At 42.2% G+C, this 24947-nt stretch overlaps 1 protein-coding gene and 1 long non-coding RNA gene across 2 annotated transcripts; one reads left to right on the top strand and one right to left on the bottom strand.

Moving 5' to 3' along the window:
- The first annotated feature begins 256 nt into the window (after positions 1–256).
- SLC35D1 (solute carrier family 35 member D1) lies at positions 257–21150 on the top strand. The gene is made up of 12 exons (XM_083743113.1): positions 257–1081; positions 2050–2083; positions 2171–2257; positions 4822–4889; positions 8224–8295; positions 9961–10029; positions 11067–11169; positions 12580–12672; positions 17807–17874; positions 18247–18325; positions 18756–18838; positions 20205–21150. The coding sequence occupies exons 1-12, from the start codon at positions 816–818 to the stop codon at positions 20311–20313; spliced, it is 1131 nt and encodes a 376-aa protein (XP_083599239.1). The 5' UTR covers positions 257–815; the 3' UTR covers positions 20314–21150.
- On the bottom strand, positions 20558–24048 carry LOC310846497. The gene is made up of 2 exons (XR_014565345.1): positions 22585–24048; positions 20558–22451 (listed from the first exon to the last, which is right to left on the bottom strand). It is a non-coding gene; the product is annotated as an uncharacterized lncRNA (long non-coding RNA).
- Positions 24049–24947: the final 899 nt, after the last annotated feature.

The raw sequence follows: 24947 nt of genomic DNA, 5'->3' as shown, positions 1-24947 counted from the left end.
AACTTTTATATTAACTGCTACTAAGCTAGACTTCCATGTACCTTATAGTTGCATCCTTTATAAAGCAATCATATTAGGGGGGTGGGCGGCGGTATGGGCATAGCCAGGATTTGGGGGGCGGCAAACTTCATGTTTGGGGGCTCCCAGGACCGAGTTATCTGCGCCACAATTGGTCAGTTAGTTTGGTATTTTTATTTATTCATTAATTTGATTGGGGGGCCTGCCCACCCCCACGCGGCGCGATAAAGCGCAGGAAGGAGCACTGTGAACTTCTATTTCTGCGCAAAGGGCCTCTTCTCACGCCCCCGACGGACGTGGCTCGCAAGCGTGTTGGCGGCGCTGCACGTGATCCCTTCTCAACACGTGATGGGAGACAAGAGACTCTTAGTTTCCCTGCTACCCTGCCGCCCCCACCTGGGCTTCTCGTGGTGGCGTTAGCCCCGCACTGTGGCTAGGAGCAAAAAATAAGGGCACCCTTTGCGCGCTCGGGGGAAATTCTGTCGCGTGGCTCGCTGGCTCTGTGTCTTAGAACTGGTTCCGACGCGGTGGCTTGGCTGAAGCGACGCCGCCCTTTCCCGGGTAGGGGAGCGACTTAAGTGCGCAGGAGGACGCAGCCTAATCTTTCGGGGCTGGGAGACAACGACCCCTTTGCCGCTCAGAAGAACAACACGCCGGGCTCGCACGTTGCTGCTTGAGGAACAGAGCCCCGCTGCGCCCCTGGCGCGTCACGGCTTTGCGCGCTCCTCCTCCTGCTGCTGCGCCCTCCCTGCACGCCGTCGGGCAGCCCCCCTTGGGCCCAGCCTCTCCTGGCTTCGATGCCGCCCGCGTCCCGCTCCGCCCCGTCTGACGTTCAGCTTGCAACCATGTCGGCGGCCGCGCGCAGACGTCAGGCTTCTGGCGTGAAGGGAGAAGCCCCCACCGCAGAAGCAGCAGCAGCAGCAGCAGCTCGCGGAGATGAGGAGCCGGGCATGGCGGCGGCGCCCAGCCTCACCGTCTGCCTCAAGCTGCTGGCGGCTGCCTTCTACGGCTTCAGCTCCTTCCTCATCGTCGTGGTCAACAAGAGCGTCCTCACCAGCTACGGGTAAGGGAGGCGGGTGGGAGAGCTCCGGGCAAAGTTCGCCGCCGCCGGCGCCAAGTGGAGGGGCAGCGCCGGCCGGGTTACAGATTAACTCGCGCGGAGAAAGGAGGTGGAGCAGGCCGGCGTGGGCGCTGAGCTGCAGGCGGCCGCGAGGACTCGGCTTTGTGGCTGCTGCTGCTGCTTCTGCAGAGCCCGCTCCCAAGTTGCTTTCGGAGGAGGAACGCTCCACAAGCCTCCATGTTCAGTAGCGCGGGGTGGTGGCGGTGCCTTCCTCTCGCTCTTCCCAACTTCCAGGCACGGGCATTTGCGGTGGGCATAGCGCACGCCTCCGCCCCTCCCCCCCCCAAAAAAATACATCTATGAAGGCCGCGTGTAGATAAGATGGCTTGGTCAGAAGTTGCCAGGCGCCCTCAAACCTCCATCCCCAAAACGGAAGGAGTATTTAGCTTAGAGAGCACAAGGCTGCGATTCTGTACCTGTTCAGCCTGTTGGCTCCATTGAACTCAGCGAGCTTTGCACTGTGTAGCCCCATAATTTTCAATAACGCGAATGTTGGGGTTCAGCTTTGCTTCTTCGTGGCACCCAGTTTTAAAGGGTTTATTGAAACAGTTAAACATTCCCTTCTCCATTTTTTTTTTAAATGTCCCTCCTACTGTGTACACTTTGTGTATATGTGTGTTTACTTCCAGAACAGACACATTAAAAGAAGCGACTGATGCTGCCATCTAACTGCTATGCAAATATAGTTCAGCATGTTAGGACTATGCATGCAAGAGTGTTGGTTGCTGGAGGCAAATGATTTTTTAAATACGTTGAGTTCTTGGTTATTACTGTTCCATATATTCGTTATATCTGAGGCAGGAGAGTGAGCCACAAACAACTTTTCCTGCCAAAGGCTAGCCTTTTTCCATTATGCATGATTCACTGAAGGTTGCCACTGTTTAGTTTAATTTGTCTGCTGTTTGTTACAGATTTCCTTCTTCGCTGTGTGTGGGACTAGGCCAGGTTAGTTGGAAATTTTGAATAAGAAAATTTCTAATTGGGCCGGGAGAGGGAGAGGCAAAATAGTGATCTCTCTTGTTCCTTTCACAGATGTTGGCTACGGTGGTTGTGCTCTGGGTGGGAAAGGCACTCAGGGTGGTGAAGTTTCCAGACTTTGACAGAAATATACCTCGAAAGGTATGATATTTCTCTCATTTACAAAGCCACTGGCAGAAGCGTAGTTCTTGCCGTACATGCCCATAATGGGGAAGAGTGGTCTAAATTGTTCTGGTGTATGTATATTCTGTAGAAAGAATGCAAGATAGAACAACTTTCAAGGAAGGCATCAAAATGCATTAATACAAGTACTGCTTGCTGCTCATGACAAATTAGAAAACTATTTAAAAAGTGCTGTTAGGTCATTCCAATGCATTTTTATTTTCCTTTTGTACAGGATTCATTTATTATGGGCAGCTGTGAGTCTGCAGCAAAGAAGGCAGATTCCACTGTGTCTAACTGACTTGTTGTAGTATAACTTTCCAGAGTTGCTATCCTACTTTGGGTGGAAGAATCTGATAAATGTAATTATAGATGCTAATCTGTAGAGGTCAGATAAACAAGCAAACAAAATGATTTGGCACAAATGCCAAAATGGTTTCTGATTCATGTGATGTTAAGGTAACAGGACTAAATTTGTTGATGAGAATTGAGTCACTGCAGCCGTGTACAGGGAGAAGAGGGCTGAACCTTTTCTAGTAGTGCTGTAGTCCTCAAAAAACCACACAGACCCTGGAGCTGCTTGTTGTTTGCTGTGGGAGAGAGGCCCCTGTTGGAGCCACCCTCATTCCCTGTGCATCACAAAAGACTACCTTCCCATCATGCATTTAATATAATGTTTGATTTGGCCCTCATAGGTATGTTCTGCTAGAGTTGAAGGGTTTTATTCCCAGTTAAGAATGCCACACGGTACAATCCTAGGCAAGCTATTTATTTCCCACCTTTTTGCCTGACAATACTCAAGGCAGCTTACAGATAAAATACAAACAGCAAAAAATATAGGTGGGGGGAGGAGATAATTTTTAAAAAACGATTAAATATTAATAGAATTAAGATCTATTAAAAATGCACAAATCATTACAATCAAAGCAGCACAGCACTATCCCTTTCATTAAAAGCAGTCAGTTCCCAAAAGCCCTACACTTGCAGAGGGGAAGACAACAAGGAAGGAGCCAATGTAGCTTTTCTAGGGAGGGGGTTCCAAAATCTGGGAGCAGCCACTGAGAAGGCTCTCCCCCGTTACCTGTGAGAGTCGAAGAACTGAGAGAAGCATCTCCCCCTGAGAACCCAGGCAGGTTTGTATGAGGCAATCCTCTCTTTCAAATAGCCTGGACGTAAGCCGTGTAGGGCTTCATAGGTCATAACCACCAATTTGCCTTGTGCCTAGAAAGAAACTGGTAGGTAGTTGGAGCTGTTGTGGCAAGGGAGCCGTATGCTCCTTATAACCCGCCCCTGGTCAAGAATCTGGTTGCAGCTCCTGGAGCCAGTTGAAGTTTCAGAGCGCTTTTCAAAGGCAGCCCCACATCGTGCGTCACTGTAGCCAAATCAGACATCTCAAGGAACGGCTGCCACTAACGTGATAGCTTTAATTGTGCAGGTGCCAAATTTGCAGTCACAATGACATGGGCATCCATGCTCAGGGCTGGGTCCAGAAGCACACCCAGACTATGAACCTGTGTCTTCAGGGGGAGTGTTACCCCATCCAGCACAGGCTGAATCCCTACTCCCTGTTCTGCCTTCCGACTGACCCCAAGAGCACCTCTGCCTTGTCTGGATTAAGTTTCAGCTTGTTCCTCCTCCTCCAGCCCAGAAGGAATGAAGCCACTATAAAACAGGCATTGACCACTCCCTTCATCTTCTAAGCCAGTCCCTCGCTGGCCTTTTCAATGAACCAGGAAGAGCAAGGATCTGGCACATATTCCAAGGATTCTGCCCAGGTCCTTGAGCTGCACAAACTGAAAAAAATGTCCACTAACACTGGACAAGCAAGGGCCAAAGTTACACCCACCAGACCTGTATCAGCTTATTTAGAAGGGAGTCATTTAAATCAAAGGGACTTGCCTCTTAGAGTAATTGCCTGCGGAATATATGTCCATATGTCCATGTTTATATTATTTCTGAAGGTCCCTCAAATTATGCTTTCTGAGGTTGGATTTAAGCATGATCGGGCGTGTAAAAGAAACATCGCCGTGCGGAGCATCATGCTTAATAGAACGTCAGTTTATAGAGGTCTAGTTTACCATGAATTCCTGGTGTGCCGCTGCTGTACATGTACATGACCTATTTAACATAGCATTAGCCTGGGTTTATACATCTGCATGCGCTTGTTCCTCTTCCCATGCCCACTCTCTTGGTGTAACTTGGAAGACTGAATGTCTGATGTGACAGATGTTATGTGTGTGTTTCCAGAATTCTACACAGTCTTGAGAAAAAGGAAGGATGTGTGTTGCTGGTGTTGTAAGTCAGAATGTGAAACCATACTGCCCTAATATGCAAAAGCTTTTATGCTACAGTTGAAGCATGATTATGCATTTCCTAAGGCTTGCTATGTTGTGTGCCTGCTGGTGAAAACTGTTCCCATTGCAAAAAAACAAAACAAAAAATAGCAACAACAACAAAACTGTGCAAATGTTTTGAAAGGTTACACGGCCAACTGACTTGACCTGTTTATTGAATGTTATTTTATCCCTCTCATAACTTTCTAGACTTTTCCACTACCTCTCCTGTATTTCGGGAACCAAATCACAGGACTGTTCAGCACAAAGAAATTGAAGTATGGATAATAAGATACGATTTTATTAATCTTTTATTTTAAAAAAAATATTGAGCTTTTATTAAAATGTAATCTGAATTCTGGTTGGTCTGTACTTAAATTTGAAGGGACTTTTTGATTACAGTGGTACCTCGGGTTAAGTACTTAATTTGTTCCGGAGGTCCGTTCTTAACCTGAAACTGTTCTTAACCTGAAGCACCACTTTAGCTAATGGGGTCTCCTGCTGCTGCTGCACCGCCGGAGCCCGATTTCTGTTCTTATCCTGAAGCAAAGTTCTTAACCTGAAACACTTTCTGGGTTAGCGGAGTCTGTAACCTGAAGCGTATGTAACCTGAAGCATATGTAACCTGAGGTACCACTGTACTTCAAATTTAGTGAATGAAAATTGTGTAGAACATTTGTTTATAATTTATTTATATGTTTCAGTATACCATAATTCTCAAATCTGGTGTCATGTCACAGTTATATATAACAAAACAATTGGCATTAATATATAACATAATTCAGCTATGCATATTTAGTAATAAATAATTTAGAAGGACATAAAAGTAATCACCAAGTCATTTAATCAGCTCTTTCAGATTCTCTGCCAATCATAAAAAAAAAACAAAAAACAAACAAACAGATTATCTGAAAGGGGTGGGGTGGGGCTTCAGCTGGTTTTCTGCTCTCTTCCAGCACATCCTTAGTTACTCAGGTGAGTTCTGTTGAGTTTAATGAGGCTAATTCCCAGGTGAGTGGGTATAGAATTGTAGCCTTAAGATGCTTTTCAATAGAGCCTTGTTGATTCAGTATTTTAAAAAGCAACATTGAAAACATTGTGATAAGTTTCTTGTTACTGCATAAATCTGTCAAGAGCTGTGGAATATCAAATGCCAAGGCCTACTACCTTCCCTAGCTGGAATAATAATAATAATAATAATAATAATAATAATAATAATAATAATATAAAAAAAACCACCTTTCATCCGTAGATCTCAAGGCTATTTGCAACATAAAAATACAAGATTAAAACCCAAAATACATTTAAAAAAAACAAAACCACACCAATAACTCCCTCTACAAACATATTTAATCAGCCAAAAGCCTGGTTGGAGAGGAATGTTTTTGCCTGGCGCCTAAAGGTGTATAATGAACCTCCCTGGGCAGAACCTCCCACAAATGGGGAGCCACCGCAGAAAAGGCTTGTTCTCACGTTGCCAACTACAACCTGCCATGGAGGAGGTGCATGAAGAAAGGCCTCAAATGATGATTGCAGGGTCTGGGTCGGTTCATATGGAAAGAGGGAGTTCATGAGGTATTGTGGTCCTGAGTCATTTAGGGCTTTATTGGTCAAAACCAGCATTTTGAATTGGGCCTGGAAACTTATTGGCAGCCATTTAGGACTCTTGTTTATTAAAATACTTTCAGCCTGTTTCTTGTCTTCAAGCTGGTTCATATTCTATAAATAATTTTTAAAATGTAGTATTTCAGACTAATAAACATAAAATACGGTGAAACCTCAGATAATACTGATCAAATTAAAAACGAAGCAATTCCTCAGATATTCTGGTTCCAAACCCTTTAGGGATTTAAAAGTGAAAACTAGTCCAGAAATAGACTAGCAGTCTATAACAAAGGAGTTTTATGCTTCTGGTGATTGGCTTCAACCCAAAGCCTTCCAGACAAAGGCCTGGTTTGCATGTCTCACTAAGTCATGGTTTGGCTGAGCAAGACATGTGAACCAGGCCACTATCCAAGTAGAGTGTGCTACAGAAACTTTAGTGCATGCTAGATCCAGCTGGACCAAAGGTACTCCTGGCCACAGCTACATCCTGGAGCAAGGCTTTGTCCAGGAGCACTTCCAAGCCTGTGAAGCCTTCTTCAAGGGCAGTGTTGTCCCATTCAGAATAGATTGTATCCCCATTTCCAGATCAGTGGTTCTGCTAACCCTGACTGCTTTTGTCGTGTCTGGATTAAGCTTCCATTTGCTCACCCTTATTTGAGCTTACCAACAATCGTTCAGAACCTCCATGAACTTCCATAGATTGAATTGGAACGGAGAGAGAGAGAGAGAGAGAGAGAGAGAGCTGTGTCATTTGCACACAACAGACTGGAAAGCTGCAGGTGACCTTTCCTGATGCTGCCCTGCAGATTTTAAACACAGCATGTTCTTAGGATGCAAGTCTATGCACTTGTGTGTAGATCCACAGGGTGCACCACAGGACCTGTCTCCAAATTAAGCACACGTAACGTCAGGCATGAAGGACGCAGGTGGCACTGTGGGTTAAACCACAGAGCCTAGGACTTAGCGATCAGAAGGTCGGCAGTTCGAATCCCTGCGACGGGGTGAGCTCTCGTTGCTTGGTCCCTGCTCCTGCCAACCTAGCAGTTTGAAAGCACATCAAAGTGCAAGTAGATAAATAGGTACCGCTCTGGCGGGAAGGTAAGCGGCGTTTCCGTGCGCTGCTGGCCACATGACCCGGAAGCTGTATGCCGGCTCCCTCAGCCAATAAAGCGAGATGAGCGTCGCAACCCCAGAGTCAGTGACGACTGGACCTAATGGTCAGGGGTCCCTTTACCTTTAATATATACGTAGACTTTTATATGTGGACTTTTATCAAGTCAACTGGATAAAAGTGACTTTTCTTAAATTCTCAAAAGTTCTTAACCTAGCTCAAGGTTGTCATCTAAACTAGCTAGATGTTTAACTGATAATCACAGTCAGTCCATTGTTTGAAAAATAAGACTTTAGAGCCAACGTCAGGCATCTCATTTCTGCTTTCCACCACTTGTGTGCCACCTGTTTTCCTGGCTAGGCAAGACATGTACAGTTAAGAATAAGACATTATTATATAATAGCCTTTCAACAAATGATTTCTCTCTGCATCCTAGTGCAGATGTGGGCAGGTACTTGCTTTGGTAACCAGCCTGGACTGGTGGTTAAATATAACCTTAAATGTAGGGTCTTGTAACTTGAGATCCCAACTCATTTCAAGGGCATGAACTGGAAGAGAGAGTGTGTACTTATAAATAGCTTTTCTGCGCACAGTTTCCAAGCTTCAAAATAGCTAATACAGTTGGGCTGCACGTGTGTAAGACAAAACTGTTAAATTTTGAAGAATTGAATTTTCTAGCCTGTTTCCCCTGCTTCTGACAAACGTTGGAGACAGTCTTTTTTTAAAAATAAAAATAAAAATCACCTGTGACTTTCCCCCAGGGACATCTGTTCTCATTCACCACACTATGAGCTTTGATGTTGAAATTTATCCGGAGTAAATTTAAAATGTCTCTGTATAAACATAAGGAGTATCTATATGACTAGCTCTGTCCATAAACATTATTTCTCTTACAGCCTGCCAATGTTTACAGTCCTGAGACGGTTTTCCATTCTGTTTACAATGTTTGCAGAAGGAATTCTACTCAAGTGAGTTGTGAGATGGTACAGTACTGTGTTGCTTCATGTGTTTTGTGTCATATGGGTGGATACAGCCAATGGCAGTGCCATTATATTTCCCTTTGGTTATGCCGGCATGCAGCCTGCACAAGGTCAAGCATCCTTTGTAGTTCTTAGGGTTGAACAAAGGAAATATTTCAAGCACATGGGACTCCACATTTGTATAGGAAGGCACTGATCAATCTCCAGTACTGGAGATGCAATGCTGAGAATCCCACATATGATGTGGGCTTTGTCCAGCGATGTCTTCTTTTTGGTTTGAAGTTGTTATCTGCATCGGTTTTGCATTGGTGAAATCCTTCATACTGCCAGATGCTTATGTATTTTTCAATTATACTCCTGTAGTGTGAGGATTAACAGCAGGACAACAAAAGTGGATTTTGTGAGCCCTTATGGTTGCTAAGAGACATACTTGGAGCCCTGAAGGACCAATGTCTGTTTTCCATTGTTTTGAAGACCTCACTGCCCTGGCTACATTTGAATATATTTCATATAGACATAAATATTGTTTAGATGACTATTTGGTCATCGGGGGGGGGGGCGGGTTATAATAATTTATCTATTTAACTTAAGAAACAGGTACTGATGGTTACTGTATCTGTAACATGAACTGATAGTGAGTTTTTTGTTTCGTTACTCTTGGTATTCATATATTTCTTACTTGCTTTTCTTTGCTAAATTTTCATATGAAAAATGAATTAAAAGAATACTGTCAAGTGTTGTGGGTCTACAAGCTTAGGCCAGACTTATTAATGTGTACCAGTGACTCCTTTCTCAAGTCCATTTTGCATACAAGGGAAGTTGGAGAAGGAAATTTCTAAGAGCATGCTGAGCTTTGTGCCAAAATTCAACATTACAAGAAAACACTCTTCTCCTTTGGAAAATGGGAGGATGGGTGCAGGAGAGGGCTGGGCAATAATCAGCTTTCCAACATCGCAGTGTGTCGCCAGCCAACATTGTGGTTTAGTGATACATTGCAATGTTGAAAAGTGGAGGGAGGAACAAATTCTATTGGCCCGGCCCTGCAAGGCGCCAGGGTGAAACCGCTTCAGCTCCCTTGGTGGCAGCAGCAGCAGCAGCAGCAGCAGCAGCAGCAGCAGCAGCAGCAGCAGTTTCACTCTGGAGCCTCATGGGGCTGGGCCCAATGGAGCCTGTTCTTTCCTTGGCACTCCATTGGCCACTAAGGCAAGTTCTTGCTTTAGTTCTACAACCTCTGACAGCCAACCATGATTTTTGCTGTTGGCTTAGTGTTTTCTTTCATGCTTTGAAACTCTAGGAATTCTTAAATTTCTTTGTATCGTAGACCACTGTTTTTGATTATTGTTTGCAGGTCACTAATTTCTTATGTGACAGTAATTGCATAAGAGAATTCTTAAGGACAGCTGTAAACTGGAGGGGGAGGAGGAGAGATAAATGAAACTCTTAGAGACATGTGTTTGGGCCTCCCTCCGCCCAGCCACATATACAAACACAGACGTTGATTGGGTTTGACATAAACAGAAAACCCTGGCTTTATAGCATTTTCCTTCAATGTTTCTTTCATGATCTCTTGAATATTGTGGACCACAGTTTTAAGAACGCTGCTAGAACGCCCGCTGCAATAATGAGAAAGCTCTTCCATTTTTATCTTCTTAGGAAGAAATTTTCTTGGAGAATTCAGATGACAGTATTTGCAATGATAATTGGTGCATTTGTAGCTGCAAGGTACGGTATACCATTATTAAAAGGAGCTTGAATATTGTTCAGGTTTTTTATGAGCTTGTTCCTCAACTAGCTTCTTAAAATATTCTGGTTAGCTGTTGGAAAGGTCAATAGAAATTCAGTTGAAGCCCTGGAAAAACTAAGGCAATATACGATTGTCTGACGTATAAATTAGTGGACTAGAATAATTTGAAGTTTTTGTCGAAAATGAAGGCTTCCCTGGCAGGCAGTTCTGAAGCAGAGCTAGAAATACCTGGATGTGTCTAAAGTGGCCCCTAAGGTTTTGCACTCAGGAGACCAATATGGGAGAGACCTGTTTGGTTGCAGCTGGAGAAGATGAAGGTGTCTGGCTGTGTTGCTGCAGATGCACCATGGCTTTCTTCTCTCTGCACTCCTCCCAGCAGTCATTCCTCCTGGTCACAACCTGTCTGTCTCCAGGCACTGCAGGCATCTACAAGGGATTCCTACACTGCGGAGTCAGGTTGCAGACATCTTTGTAACACAGAGTTGGTCTGCCAGTGGGACTGGTGCCTGAAGCCAGCTCCCCATAGAGCACATCCTTGGGGATCCTGACATCTACACCTGTAGATGGGTGATCAGTGCCACCATAAATGGCAGGACTGATCATGCATATACTGGATACAGTGGGGTCTTCCCTTGTGCACCACCAGTGTGGTGTAGTGGTTAAGAGCGGTAGTCTCGTAATCTGGGGAACCGGGTTCGTGTCTTCGCTCCTCCACATGCAGCTGCTGGGTGACCTTGGGCCAGTCACACTTCTCTGAAGTCTCTCAGCCCCACTCACCTCACAGAGTGTTTGTTGTGGGGGAGGAAGGGAAAGGAGAATGTTAGCCGCTTTGAGACTCCTTAGGGTAATGATAAAGCAGGATATCAAATCCAAACTCTTCCTCTTCTTCTTGGATCTAATCTGCAAATGTGATCCTTGTACAGAATCCTGCTCTGCTTGCAGATTGCAGTTGTTCAGTAATTATCATGATTATGTTTTCTCTTTGATTTTAAATATTACCTTCTCTTGCCCCTAGTTCTGATCTGGCATTTGATCTGGAAGGCTATGTGTTTATCTTGATTAATGATGTCTTGACAGCTGCAAACGGTGCATATGTAAAACAGAAACTAGATTCCAAGGTAGGTTCAGCTTGCTACTTCATTTTAAAACAGCTTTCCACTTTATAGATCAGTAAAGGATGAATAAGTTACTGCTTTCTGGGGGAAAATACTCATTTTTCAACAGTGTGGCTGTCCTGTCCTATATATTATTTTTCATTTTGCTCTGCTGCTGCACAAACATCTGTAACACCATGTACATATTATTCTAACAATTTGCAAATGTTTAGGATAGCGCGCACAAGTAAACATAGGCCAGAATTAGGCCCATAAGAAACATACTGTATTGGACCAAAGCTCATTCAAATACGGCATTTAATTTCTGCTGGTGGTTGGGGTTTGTTTTATTTGTATCATATTCATAAAACTAGAATCATTCTAACATTGTGTTCTATGACACCATGACCACTTGGGGCATGAAACTATTTCACACCAATATTAAATGATCAGACTTCCAAAGGGGCTTGAAGTTAATGCATGTAATCTGGTTCACTTGTACTGAGATAAAAGTATTTATTTTATGATTATGTCATGAAACTTACTGTGCCAATAGATGATAGCCAGGATGGAAAACATAAACAGTTAGACCAGTACGGTAATGAAAAATGCAATTGTTTATTAATGTTACGACAGCCTGCCAGTAACATATATGTTTAGGATAGAGTTATTAGGTTAGCTACATTATGTACTAGTTAAAAGGAAAGGTCTGTGGATCAGTACAGATATAATACTGCCTTCCTTTTAACTTTGGCTAGTTGACCAAGAAGCCAGCCTTGGCTCCCTCTTATCTACAGTTAGTAAATCAAGAGCCAGACTTGGGAATGTTTGTTCCTTCACCCTAAATCACAATGAAGCAGAGTGTTTGCATCAGTGCTATCTGTGGTTAAGACCTTAATAACCCCAGTAGTTTCAAGCTCTGTATTTAAAGGGTGGGTGGCAACTTGCTCTAGAGAGGAGAACAATATACATTCCCAATGCAGGCTCCCAACTTACTATGTTTTGCAGAGTTTAAGTATTGCAGCTGTACTAGGCAAATGATTGGGGGGGGGGGGCAGATGGTTTGTATAAAAATCGTATTTGTGCTTATGGTCTCTCTTTTATATCCATCAATAGGTAAGGTAAACAGTAAAGTATATATGCTTTAATAGCTATTTGGGGTTTTTAAAAAATAATTTCATATACTTTTGATTTAAAGTAGATGTTATCTTTAAGAAATAGAAAACAAGTTTTGCCAGCTATATTATTTATATCATTGCTGATTTGCACCATGGGGAAACATGAAGCTGATTTGTGTCTCAAGGACTCAGACAGGATGCTACATTTATAATGCTTGTAGGAGATGATGGATGAGGTCTCGTTTTGTGAACTTCTCTGTGTACGGATTTATCATTCAGCCAAAATAAGTACATAACTTTTTTTTTCCATTTCCAGGAGCTGGGAAAATACGGCCTTCTATATTACAATGCACTGTTTATGATTCTGCCTACCTTGGCCATTGCCTATTTTACAGGAGATGCGCAAAAGGTAAGCCTTCGGTTTTTATTCCTGAATGGCAGCTCTAATTGAAAACTATATTGCTTGTGTCCATAGGTCAGTAATTGTGAAATACAGTTTTGTGGGCTTTTTTAAAAAATGCAGTTTATGGTGTTGTGTACTAGGATGTCTAAATACGTTACTGTTTAGTTTTAATTCAGAACAGTTTTAAAAATCTTGGCATTTGTCATGACTGCAAGTAAAAAAGTGCACAATTTCAAAGGTATACGTGGAAGGGAAGCAATTGAGAAAGGCCCACTTATATTGGCATTGGTTTCAGTGAGATGATACTAGTATGTGAATTGTCCCTGGGAAGCCAATACTATGGTCCTAAGTTATCTGCCATTGCTATTTTCCTTAGCAGCGACCACTAAATAATCCATAGCAATGTTAAGAGTTGATGCAGGAATTGCAGGGGCAGTGCCTAGCATTGACACAACTTCTGTAATGTGTGTGATCAGTTGGGGCAACAATATTTGCAGATGCTGTGGCTGCGCAGCCAGTGCTCTGCAAGGTCCATGCTGCAGTTGGTTGCAGCATCTGTGGAGCTTTTCCTTGTCCTCTTGGCATAGGTTACTCCACCAAGGCAGTTTCTGTGCCTGAAGCCAGCATGGAATGGATCTAGAGAGTTTCATCCAAAAATGCCTGCAGCTACCAGGAGTCACCCACTCCAGAGCAACTTGCTTGAGAAGTGAATGTTCATTCTTGGCCAATAATTACTACAATCCTTGTTGTCTAGAGAGGCCTTCTTTAGGAGTGGCCTTTTAATTGCCATTTTCAGGACAGACAGGGCCATTTCCTCTCCCAAGAAGGCATTTATTGCCTTGGGACCCAGGCAGCCAACCCAAGCGATAAGCAGACACGTGAGATGCTCTGCCCACATCCTCAGGTTGCCAGAGCTGAAACTCCACCAACAAAACGATGACTAAACAGTGCTTTGGGCACAATACTGTGTTACTATGACCTATTTACTTCTTTAAATTTGTAGCAAATATGTCACAGCATGCCTCTAAGGAATTCTTCACATCACTGTGAGGGAAAAATTGGAGTAAACCCAGAACACCTATGTTGTGTCATATATCAGGATATATGTAGCTGAAATATGAACAAGTCTATCATCGAGAGAACCACAGGGTTTTGTGAAAGAAGGTAATTTGTAGAGAACTGGTTCCCATATTTCTTCCATGTGTTAACAGGGGGGCGGAAGGTGTTGAACATCCAGATCCACAGGTGCCTTTTTGGAGAGACTTCTTGACCTAGCTTGACAAGATGTATGCTTGATTAACTAATATCCATAAAGTTTCTGATAGGAACCATTAGTTCAGCAATACCCAGTAGGCCACAGTTTCCCCATACCCTGTTATAAACAACCCTGGATACAGTATTTGATACCAAACACTTGCATTGGTCACAGCTAAAGAGTGGACTGAATAATTACAATTATCTTTCAAATCCTTCCAGGGTGGCTTACAAAAAAAACAGCCCACTAAGTTGCTATATTGGGGGGGGGGGGAGCACAACAATATCAAAAGGCACATCCTGCCATCAGGATCCTTCCCACTGGAGAGTTGATGGGAAGGAAACAGTCCAGCTGGAGAGTGCCCTGATGCCCTGTTTACCTGCCTCCCTCTCACCTGGAATTGTTTCCTCTGGACGGTTGATGATAGATCCCCTGTGACAGTGGGAAGGGGAGAGTGCAGCTGGAGCAGGCTCCAATGTGGTCTTTGGCTGCCTCCCTCTCTCCTGGAATCCTTCTCACATTGCATTTTAAGAACCTCCTCTTGAGATAGAAAATAGCATCTCAGTGTTTATGTATTTGTGGGAGGGGGGAAAAGTATTCAGTTAGAAATATGTGCACCAATTAAGTGAGGAGGAGAATACCAGCACTGTTCTAGACTCTGCAGTTTGCATTCACAGTATGTGTAAATATCTTAAGCTACTAATTTTTGGATAAACTTTCTTCTCCCCTGGCAAGCTCTTGGCAGTTCAGGTGAACAAAGTCTGCTCTGTTAAACATCCAGGAAGCTCAACATTCACAGAGCTGGGAAATCATTGGCTTTGTCGTAGATACATATTTCTAAGGCCGTGGCTCTGCTTTTTACACACAGCACCATCCCCTCTTAATCCAAGTTGATAAACTTGATAAAGTTAAATACGAGCCAAGAGAATTAGAATTTACGCCAATGCTTGGCAGTTTAGTTCCTTTAAAATCTGTCTAGTTCCAACCATAGAGCACTTGTGAGTAAATTTATCATCCAGCTATTAAAGCTCTGGAAAAGTACATCTGTGACACTTATTACCGTATTTTTTGTCCCATAGGACGCACCTAGGTTTTTTTTTGGGGGGGGAAATAAAGTTTTTTTCCTTTATTTCCCCCCCAAAACCAGGTTGGGGAAACCGAACCAGGTCGAGGAACAGTGGGGTGGCGGCGCTGCGCCTCCCTGCTGTCCCCCGAGCTTGTGGGGCTGGCCGATGTCTGCCCGGCGCACAGGGCGCTCTGCTTCAGGGCGCCCCTCATGCCAGGCGGCAGGCTGCTATCCGCAGCCTAGACAGCCCTGCAGGAACTCCCGCAGGGTTGCCTAGGCTGCGGATGTGTTCCCAAAGCGCCGGGCGCTCTGCTTTCAGCGCGCCGGGCGCTCTGGGAAGCAGGCTGCGGATGTCTTCCTGAAGCCTGGAGAGCGAGAGGGGTCGGTGCGCACCGACCCCTCTCGCTCTCCAAGCTTCAGCGAAAGCCTGCATTCGCCCCATAGGACGCACCCAGATTTCCCCTTCATTTTTGGAGGGGGGAAAGTGTGTCCTATAGGGCAAAAAATACAGTATTTACACCAGCAGAACCCAGCAGTAAGTTCTGTTGCTTGATCATAACACATAAGTGCCTTGGTTGGATGCTACAGCCAAAGACACTGCATATAAGAAAGCAAGCAAGCCATGTCAAAAGGGAGAGGTTCTACAGAATTATTACTGTCTGTTTTCCTACAAAGAATTGCTTATCTCATATGTTGTTATGGGTCAAGCAAGGTTGTCTCTCATTCCTGCTGTTGCTTTTCTCCTCTGATTTTAGCAAGCTCTGAGAATGTTGGGAAAGGGTGCCACAAGGATACGCTTTAATTGATTTTACTACACATTTTAGTTGGACCTTTTGAGATATACTTTAGGGCTGTTCTCTTGCTGTTAATACTTTTTGCTGTTTTTGATGCTAATTCTCTAAGGTATATCAAATAGCTGATGACTGAAAACAGTTTTACATTAAAAAAAAGTCTGACCTTGGGGACACAGCCAAGCCTTTATTGACAGGGGACCTCTGTGGGTGCCAGATATTTGTGTGTACATAGACCACAAAGTGATGTAGAACTTACCCAGGATTTTAGCTATTGCTGGATTGTTCAGACACTATTGCTAGTCATTTCGCTGTGCACTTGTGATCCTGCCAGTAATATTATTCGTAATGATCACTGTCTTTGTAAGCTTTCATATACATTATTATAGATAATTGTATACTTACAAATGTCTCTTTTGATGCCAAAAAGGCCAAGAGGAATAGGTCAGTTCTGAGATGGGAAATTAATGGAGTGATCTGACCTGCTTCTAGCACTACGCTTTGCTGTAGATTTCTAAATTCCAGCAGTTGAGTGTTGCTGCATTTAGTTTAAGCATGGGTACAGTTCGTGCAGTATGTTGCAGGTTGTCTTTGGAAATCTGAAGGTAGTGCTGGGTTTGAGCTGGTGCATTTTGCAACTTCCTCTTTGTAGCCAACTGATAAACTGGTAGGCTTATATGTCTGTGTGTCAAATGTTTCTAGTCTAGATTCAACAGTAATTTTTCCTCATTTTTAAAGCAGCCGATTAGTGTCAAAACTAGTATTTAATTTCTTTAAACATTTTTCTCCTGAAATGCTCATTGTGTTACTTCTTTAATATAATCTTCTAATAAGTGGGAGGCATAGTTAAGGTGTATGCTGCAGAAATGATAACCGTTTTGCAGTGTTCAGGTTTCAACACTGTATTTTCACATCATTTGCTTCTGCTTACAGGGAGTGTATCCTAGTATTAGTAGAATATACAAGGTGCCCACCCCACCCCCCAAACTGCAGCCACATACAGTGGTACCTCGGGTTACAAACACTTCGGGTTATAGACTCCGCTAACCCAGAAGTAGTACCTCAGGCGGCAGTGGGAGGCCCCATTAGCTAAAGTGGTGCCTCAGGTTAAGAACGGACCTCTGGAACGACTAAGGTTCGTAACCAGAGGTATCACTGTATACTTCTTCCTCCAACACTCAAGTACACATACACAGGACATACTTGAGCATTACCACACACACACTCAGAAAACCCCCAATCCCTAACCCCAGGTACACAAGAGCCCCACACCCTGCTGCCTAGCTCATGATCCCTTTGATACACATTACATTTCTTCAGTGGAGATGCTAAGGACAGACGTAGAGTGCTTTAAAAAGCTAGGCCAAAGATGAGAGAGTGTTGGCATAGGTTCCCCATTTAATATGACAGTCATTTGGAATATTTACAGATTGGCTCATTTGAGTAATTTCCTGTGTAATTTTAAAGATGTTACATAATTGAGGATACAATTTGTGAATGCTGCCTGATGAGGTCTTTGGCATACGCATATGGGATTGGGCACATATACAAAAATGGACATGTGTTAGTAAAGTGTATGTGAAAATATTGTACTGCCCCATTTTCTATTGCTCCAATATCCCTTTTTACCCCCTTTCTTTATGCCAGATTTATTTGTTCAATTGTAAGTTTCTTTTGTAAGGTTCCCTTTTCCGCTCTATTAAATTATGGGGATATGGAGATTTACTGCTTCCCGGAACCTGCATGAGGCTGCTCGTCACAGGTTGCTAATCTCTTGTGTCGGGACTGGCCCCTAGACCAGGAAACTCCTCTTTGACGCCGCTGCTTCTATGCCGGCCCTAAGTCTCCCTCTTGGGGGTTGGGGGGGGTATGTAGCCTTCGCGTCTGCCGCCTCAAAGCCTGTTAGCGATAGAGTCCTTCTGACCTCGTGCCATCTTCCGTCCTGCGGCAAACCGGAAGCCAGTGTTGGTTCAGCACTTCTGCAATTTTAGCTTTTTTGCTAAGATACTGTATTTGTTTTGCTTCTAGGCAATGGAATATAAAGGCTGGTCAGACAAACTTTTCCTTATACAGTTTACACTGTCATGTGTAATGGGGTAAGATACTTGACTTTTTTTTCTCCTAAGAGACACTGTATTCTTACAACTATGGATTAGTGAGCATAGCTGCTTTCGGTCAGTAACAGCAGGCCAGCCACACCAGCTGAAAAGAAATATGCAGACTATGCATATCCCTCTGGGCTGAGAGTCTGAATGCTGCTACCATGCTGTACATGTGGACTCCAGGCATATGAGGGCTTGACGGTATGTTGCACTTAACTCATTTGCCGATCTAGGTATTTGTAGTTGAACATTCTTTGCCAGAATCTCAGAAACCAGCAGGCACCAGAAATTGTTCAGTATACTACTACTTTCTGCCCAGCTTGGTAGTATTTTACATGTTTTTTTTTAATTTTTTCTTCTCCGTAGGTTTATTTTGATGTATTCCACAGTACTTTGTACTCAGTATAATTCTGCCCTTACAACTACAATAGTTGGTTGTATTAAGGTAAGCTCTTCAGACTTACACATTTACACAAATAATTTCTAATACTCCATGTTAGTTGTTTGGGATCTGTTGTGCCATACTGGTCTTGGTGCATCATAGGGAAGGAAGGGTAAATAATAGCTTTGAAAATGTTTTGTTGCCTCAAATCTGATATGTAGAAGAGCCTGTGCTCTGACTTGAAGGTTTGGGCTATGCAAGAGAGAATGGTGTTTATGGGAAGATAACGAAAAGATGAAGTGTGAATACAAAGACTGTCATTTGCAGTTTGTGCCACCTTTTGTAGAGCCCCTATTTACTTTCAGTAGAATATTCTGCTAGCTCTTTCAGTGTAAGGCTTAAGACTTATCTGTAACATTTTCCCCTTGCTAACATCTCACAAATGTTGAAAAAGCAACAGAAAACTGTCTGAACCTCTTTGTTTCCTTCCCAGAATATTTTAATAACCTACATAGGAATGTTCTTCGGAGGGGATTATATTTTCACATGGACAAACTTTGTAGGGCTAAATATCAGGTAAGTGCAAAACTGTTGGGGAGCTCATAAGTGGCAAATGTTGTAATCTCATATCCACATACCTGGAACTAAGCAGCATTGAAATCAATATGACTTCTGTATAGAAAAGCATATAGTTTTTTACTGAAAGTGACTTGAAATAAAAATAAGGATTTCTGGAACTGCAGTTTAGAGGAAAAATTGAAACTGAATCTCATACAATTAGAGGACATTTCTTAATACACACATTAGGGTAGGATAAGCACACCTTGATTCATAACGAGTGTGTCTGTATGTTCATTCCCCTACCTTTGGCTCCTTCCGGGTTAATTCACTAACAAATGATAAAGGAAGCTGTCACTTCCCACAGGAAAAGTTTTGGCTGCCTGGAGCATTTGACTGCTCCACCGACAACCGTTTCACTGGTTACTTGACTTCTGTACTAATTCTAAATTTACTCCTTCCCGAGTATATGTTTCCCAGTACATTTTGCCTTCACGGAGATTACCTGGTCTTTGACCATAGTTAAACAGTTGCCTTCTTTTCGGGAAAAAGAAGAAGAGTAATACTTGACACCTATAGATGCCTTTAGGCACATTAGTGATGTGGTGTGTGTGTCAACCAATCAAAGCTTAAGCCTACAGTCACTAACAGTAGTGTAGGTACAGTCACTGTAACAGTAGTGTAGGTATATTTATGTGTGTGATGATTAAAGTACTCCTGGCGGGGGGCGGAGCTGGAAAAGCAATGCAGTATGGTATTTATAGTAGCATCTTTCATTGAGTGTCATAGCTACAGAATAGGCCAGGGGGATGTATCAATATGTCCAGGACTGGTATGAGGGGCAGAATGCAATAGTACGGGTGAAACAGATGCTGCTCCTCAGTCCCTGCTACTGGTGCTGCTTTCAATAATGGGCCATTGGCAGCAGAGGGACTTGGCGGCAAGAAAAAACTTGCGGAACGAATTAATTTCGTCTTGCGAGGCACCACTGTATACCTATTTAAAAAGCACCATACTTCCCCCTAGTGTGGAAAGGCGGTTACAATTTCACTTACAGTTGAGAACAGAAAAGCAGGCTTTGTGTGCCATAAATACATACGGAATGAAAGCCTAACTTTTTTCTGGGTAGGATCAGGGAGTTGTAAGAGGTTAGAAAACTACAGCTGTTGTGAAGAACCACACAACTGAAGCCAGGCAGAGGCAGCAATTCATTACATTTACAGCTTTTAACACCACAAACCTGATAACATGTTCTTGCCACCTAATTCAACTACCTACCTGTAGTGTTTAGTAGAATATAAAATACAAATTGAGTTTACTTACTATGACTCAAGAGAACTGAGTTTAAACTGTATTTTTCACCTGAAAAATCTGTGTCTTGCAGTATTGCTGGAAGCCTGGTGTATTCTTACATCACCTTTACAGAAGAGCAACTGAACAAGCAGTCTGAAGTTAGCATCAAGATGGACATTAAAGGGAAAAGCTCTGTATGACAAAAGGGTCACTTACCAACAGTAACTCTTGATTTTCAGCCTTGATTGCTGACAAATCGCTAGAATGTGCAGTATCTCTGAATAGAATTGTATGTGCAAATGGAGAGTACCCAAGATGAAGATTGTTCGCTGCCTTTTAGAATGAGATATTTAACTGATAGCACAAAATGTACAGCTGGTTATTAAACACTAGGCTGAAAGGAATAAGGCTCAAACAGTCACAGCCTATCTTGCGCCATCTGTGAAGTCAAATACTTCTTATGCTCTAGTCTATAGCTTTTATAATCTTGAGTGGAGCAAGAAAATGTGTCCTAAATATTTCAAAATGAACTGAGGCTATTGTGCTAAAAGGCCCAGTGTTGACTCAATTCACTCAGCATAAGACAGCAATCAATTTCTCATAGAAATGAAGCATAGACTGTAGTAACTAAGGATGCAATTCAGATCACTTAAATCCCAATGGAAACAACTTTTCGGCCCACAGTAAAGTATTATTAACTTCAGCAGTATTTATACCTAAGAGGCTTGTAAGCACAGTAGTTAGGTGGGATTTTCTTATTCAAGAATCGGCAAGAACAAATGGATTCTTTTGCAAGGAATTCTTTTCATAACATTGTAATGCCCCCAGTATGAATCCCCCTTTAAGCTCAGACTCATCTGCAAAAATGAATCTAACTCTAAGCAAGTTATAACTTAAAACATTGTAACTAGGTAGCCAAAACTGTTGGGAATAAGTAGCTAAAGACAATTCAGATGTAAAAGAATATTGAACCAGTGCCATACAAATTCAGTTATTTGTAATAATTATATTTAATAAAGTTATTTGTAATATTTGCATTTTTGCCCACCTGGGTACTTCCACCCTGTGTATCCAAGACTAACCAACTGACAATAAAAAAGTATAATAGTACTGATGCAGGTTGGAAAGGCTGAAACTCCCAAGTTCTATTAGAAACAGTATTTAACAGCATTTTTCTTAAGAAAAATGATTAAGTTCCAAAAATAATTTGAAAATACATTTTTTTTAGAAATTTAGAACGAGAAATTGAGGAACACAAGGTTTATAAATATAGTCAATATATTCTGTCAGTTAAAAACAGGAGAACTACAGCTAATCTCTCAGTGCCAGAGATTTTAAATGCCTTTAACTAAAATGCAAAATAGAATTGGTTTTGCTAATTAGTGAAGCATCAGATTATATAGGTAGAGAGATCACCAACAATTTCCATCAAGTGTGGAAGAGAAATTTCTAGATCTGCAGCCAACAGAAGCACTTCAACATAAATAGGAACTTTGCTGCCTGCCCACACATGCTAATGACACTAAAGCCAGATGAGGCAACAGCCAGCCTCTTCTCAGGAGCCAGATGAATGGGTTCTAATCTAGACTCCATGGTGACAATTTTCAAGATGGTAGCTCATTCAGAGGTTGTTTTCCTTAACTTTGGTTAAAGGGCAAGCCAACAAGACAACTTTCATAAAATGAGTTCTGGGGAGAAGATACAGAAAATTCCACTATAGTTTCTCTCTCTGCATCAAGGAAAAGTGTATTAATAGAAAAATCATCCTAAACCACCAAAAACTTCTGCATCCAAGCTGCAAACCTAGCTTGGAAGCTAGAAATCTGGACCAGATTTCTAGCTGGTCCAGATTTGGACCAGCAAAAACTAACACATTCCATATACTTAACTTTACATACCACTTCATACATTCAGGACTTGGTGTATCATGTTCCTTCAAGTATCAGTTAGTAAAGCACAGTATTTAAGGAACCTTGGCTACAGTTCTTAACCCCCATGTCCTATGTACCTTTTATCAAATGGAGGTTGGTGATGCAACTAAGACTAATACTGGGATTTACCTTTGCAGTCCCAAAAGAAGCAATTTATCAGATTGGTTTCTTTGGGTGTAGGTCATCACCTAGTTGATGACATTTACCAATGATTTTTATAGTGTTTAAACTTCAGTACATGTTTATTTTCAGAGTAAAAGTCTCTATTCAATCCAGCTTCTGCACTTTAAAAAAGGTGAATAAAGGTGACATAAATTTTACAATTACTATTTTGCAAAGTTTAGGGAGGTTTCATTTGTTGAAGAAGCAAAGAGCTAAACCAGGCATTGTCGCCAAACTCCCAACAACTGGAAATGTTCAGCCAGTGGCGTAGCGTGGGGGGTGCAGGGGGGGCCGGGCGCACCGGGCGCAACATCTGGGGGTTAGGGTTAGGGGGCGCAAATTACTTGCCTTGCCCTGGGTGCTGACAACCCACGCTACGCCACTGTGTTCAGCCAGTAAACAGATTTTTGAGATTGTAGAGGACAAGGCCCGGTGCACTTTCAAGCATGATTTGAAACAAGGGTGTGTATTATCTAATGCAACATAAAACTGGGCCAGGCTTGCATGTAATAAATCATAGTTAATTGTGTACTGTGATTACACAGATTGCTCATCCTCTAGCACAATAACCAGTGATCCCTGGTTAGTGTTACGCTCATACCAGCAATCCTGGTAAGCCAAGTCCAACACTTAATGCTCTGCTTGGATGTAAAAGCCAGGGTTCGTGATTTGTTACTCCTTCCAATGTAAGGGGAAGAGTGTTAACCATTCAGACTAAAACATACTCATGTGTAAACACAACCTACATATATTACACACACAGAATTGTAGAGTTGGAAGGGACCACAAGGATCATCTAGTCCAACCCCCCTGCAATGCAGGAATCTTTTTGTCCAACATGGGGCTTGAAGCCATGGCCCTCAGTCAAATTATTGTTGCAAGTTACATATTGTCTCTGGAATCTGCATCTGTTACCCTTTTCTCTGCTTCTAGGCATTGGGATGTATTCTGCCCTGTTCAGAACCTTTCATGTTGCAGAACATTGGGAAAAAAACCTTTATAAACCTTATTAAGTTTCTTGGTGTGTGATGCCCTTTCCCACCCATTTCAAAAAATCCACCTTTCAATGCTTTGAATATGAACACGCCTTATCCAAAAGGAAAAATGCACATGTTGCTGGCTACTGAGAAGACTTAAAAAGGAGGTAAATTTTAACAGCAAGGCAGTTGCACACCAATAGCCCAATAGCATTTGGTCTATTTTTGTTTCAGAAGACTGTGTTATGAAAGCCACTGTAGGGGGTGTGTGTTGTTATTCCATAAAGTCTACCTTCCTGTATTATTCCAATCTTAAATAAGGTGAAGCAGCAGTATAAAAAATAGAATCCATAAATCCAGCATCTTCCCCTTTCTTGTGGCACATCTTTCCCCTCAAATCCCTAAAGTTTGAGGTTTCTCGATCACAGTTATATATTATGGGCTGAAAACAGGAGACTAGATACATAAATACTAAAGAGCCACCTTGATCTGAAGTTGCATGTTACAGTTTAATTGTTACCCTGTTCCCATTCATTAACCTCAACATATTGTGTGTGCATGCATATATTGGACACAGTATAAGCCCCAGTTGCACACTTCATACATACTTGCTTTTTAGAGAGTTGGGCTTCTACAGCTACAATCACTGGTCGCAAACAATGGAAAGAACACACCAGATAGTCATGTTGCACTAATGTCATTCATTTCAGTAGAGTCCTGTAGCTTCTTTTTGGGCCTCATTGAAATGAATGGTGTGTATCGTCTTTTTTGTTGGATTTGTACTTTATCAGAGTCGCAGTTACCTAAAGCAACTTTATAATACTTCACTTCCCATACCAACTTCAGATCTAAACGACTGAGAATTCGGCCTCCTGCTTGGCAGGGGGTTGGACTCGATGGCCTTTGTGGTCTCTTCCAACTCTATGATTCTATGATTCATTTTTTAGGAAAGACTATACTGGCTTCTTATGCAGAATACAAGACATTCCATTCACTTCAAACAAACACCACATAAATTTTACAACTCTAACAATTATGTATGGTATTACTCACCACATCATTGCCTGTCTTACTTTCTTCCCAAGAGTCCTGCCTAAAAGTACCAAACGCTGCAAAACACAAGTTCATAGAGAATAATATATGTAAATATTTGTGCAAATAAGAGTATTTGCATGGCCTGACTACAGAAAATGTCATCTATGTATAATGAATTCCTGATACAATCAAATTCTTGTATTTTTCTCTCTCTCTAATCTGCTGTACTGAGGCAGTTGCTCTCAGGGTATTTGCTACAGATTTTCTTAAAAAAATCATGTAAAATTGTTCTGAATGCATTTGCATTTTGTAAACACTTTGCAGTGCCAAGTTCTATAAGATACCACATACACTGGGAAGATAAAACAAAATTCTTACTAGTTTATTTTCTATGCTGTTAATTTTCCTCTTAACTATTTTCATATATAGAATTTATTTACAAGATTGAGAATTCTAGCATAAAGGGTCAACTTTTTTTTTTAAAAAAATGTATATTCTGTAGGCTTTATATACTGTAAGTAAGAGGAAACCAGAAGGAATTTTATGTCCATATGTATTTTTGTACTGGCTTAGAAATAAATTTTGAGACAATTTTTCCATGTCTCAGTTTTAAAATTTGTTGGTTTCTTTTTCAGTAACAGGTAAATGTGTTACTGGTAATGTTTGCAAATAAGTATATCTGGTTGGTGTATCACAATACAGGTGTACTATTCTACTCACCACTTCAAT

The sequence above is a fragment of the Podarcis gaigeae genome, assembly GCF_964106915.1.
Source record: "Podarcis gaigeae genome assembly, chromosome: 6".
In the NCBI taxonomy this organism is placed as follows: domain Eukaryota; kingdom Metazoa; phylum Chordata; class Lepidosauria; order Squamata; family Lacertidae; genus Podarcis; species Podarcis gaigeae.
This window is presented reverse-complemented; position numbering and strand designations above follow the sequence as displayed.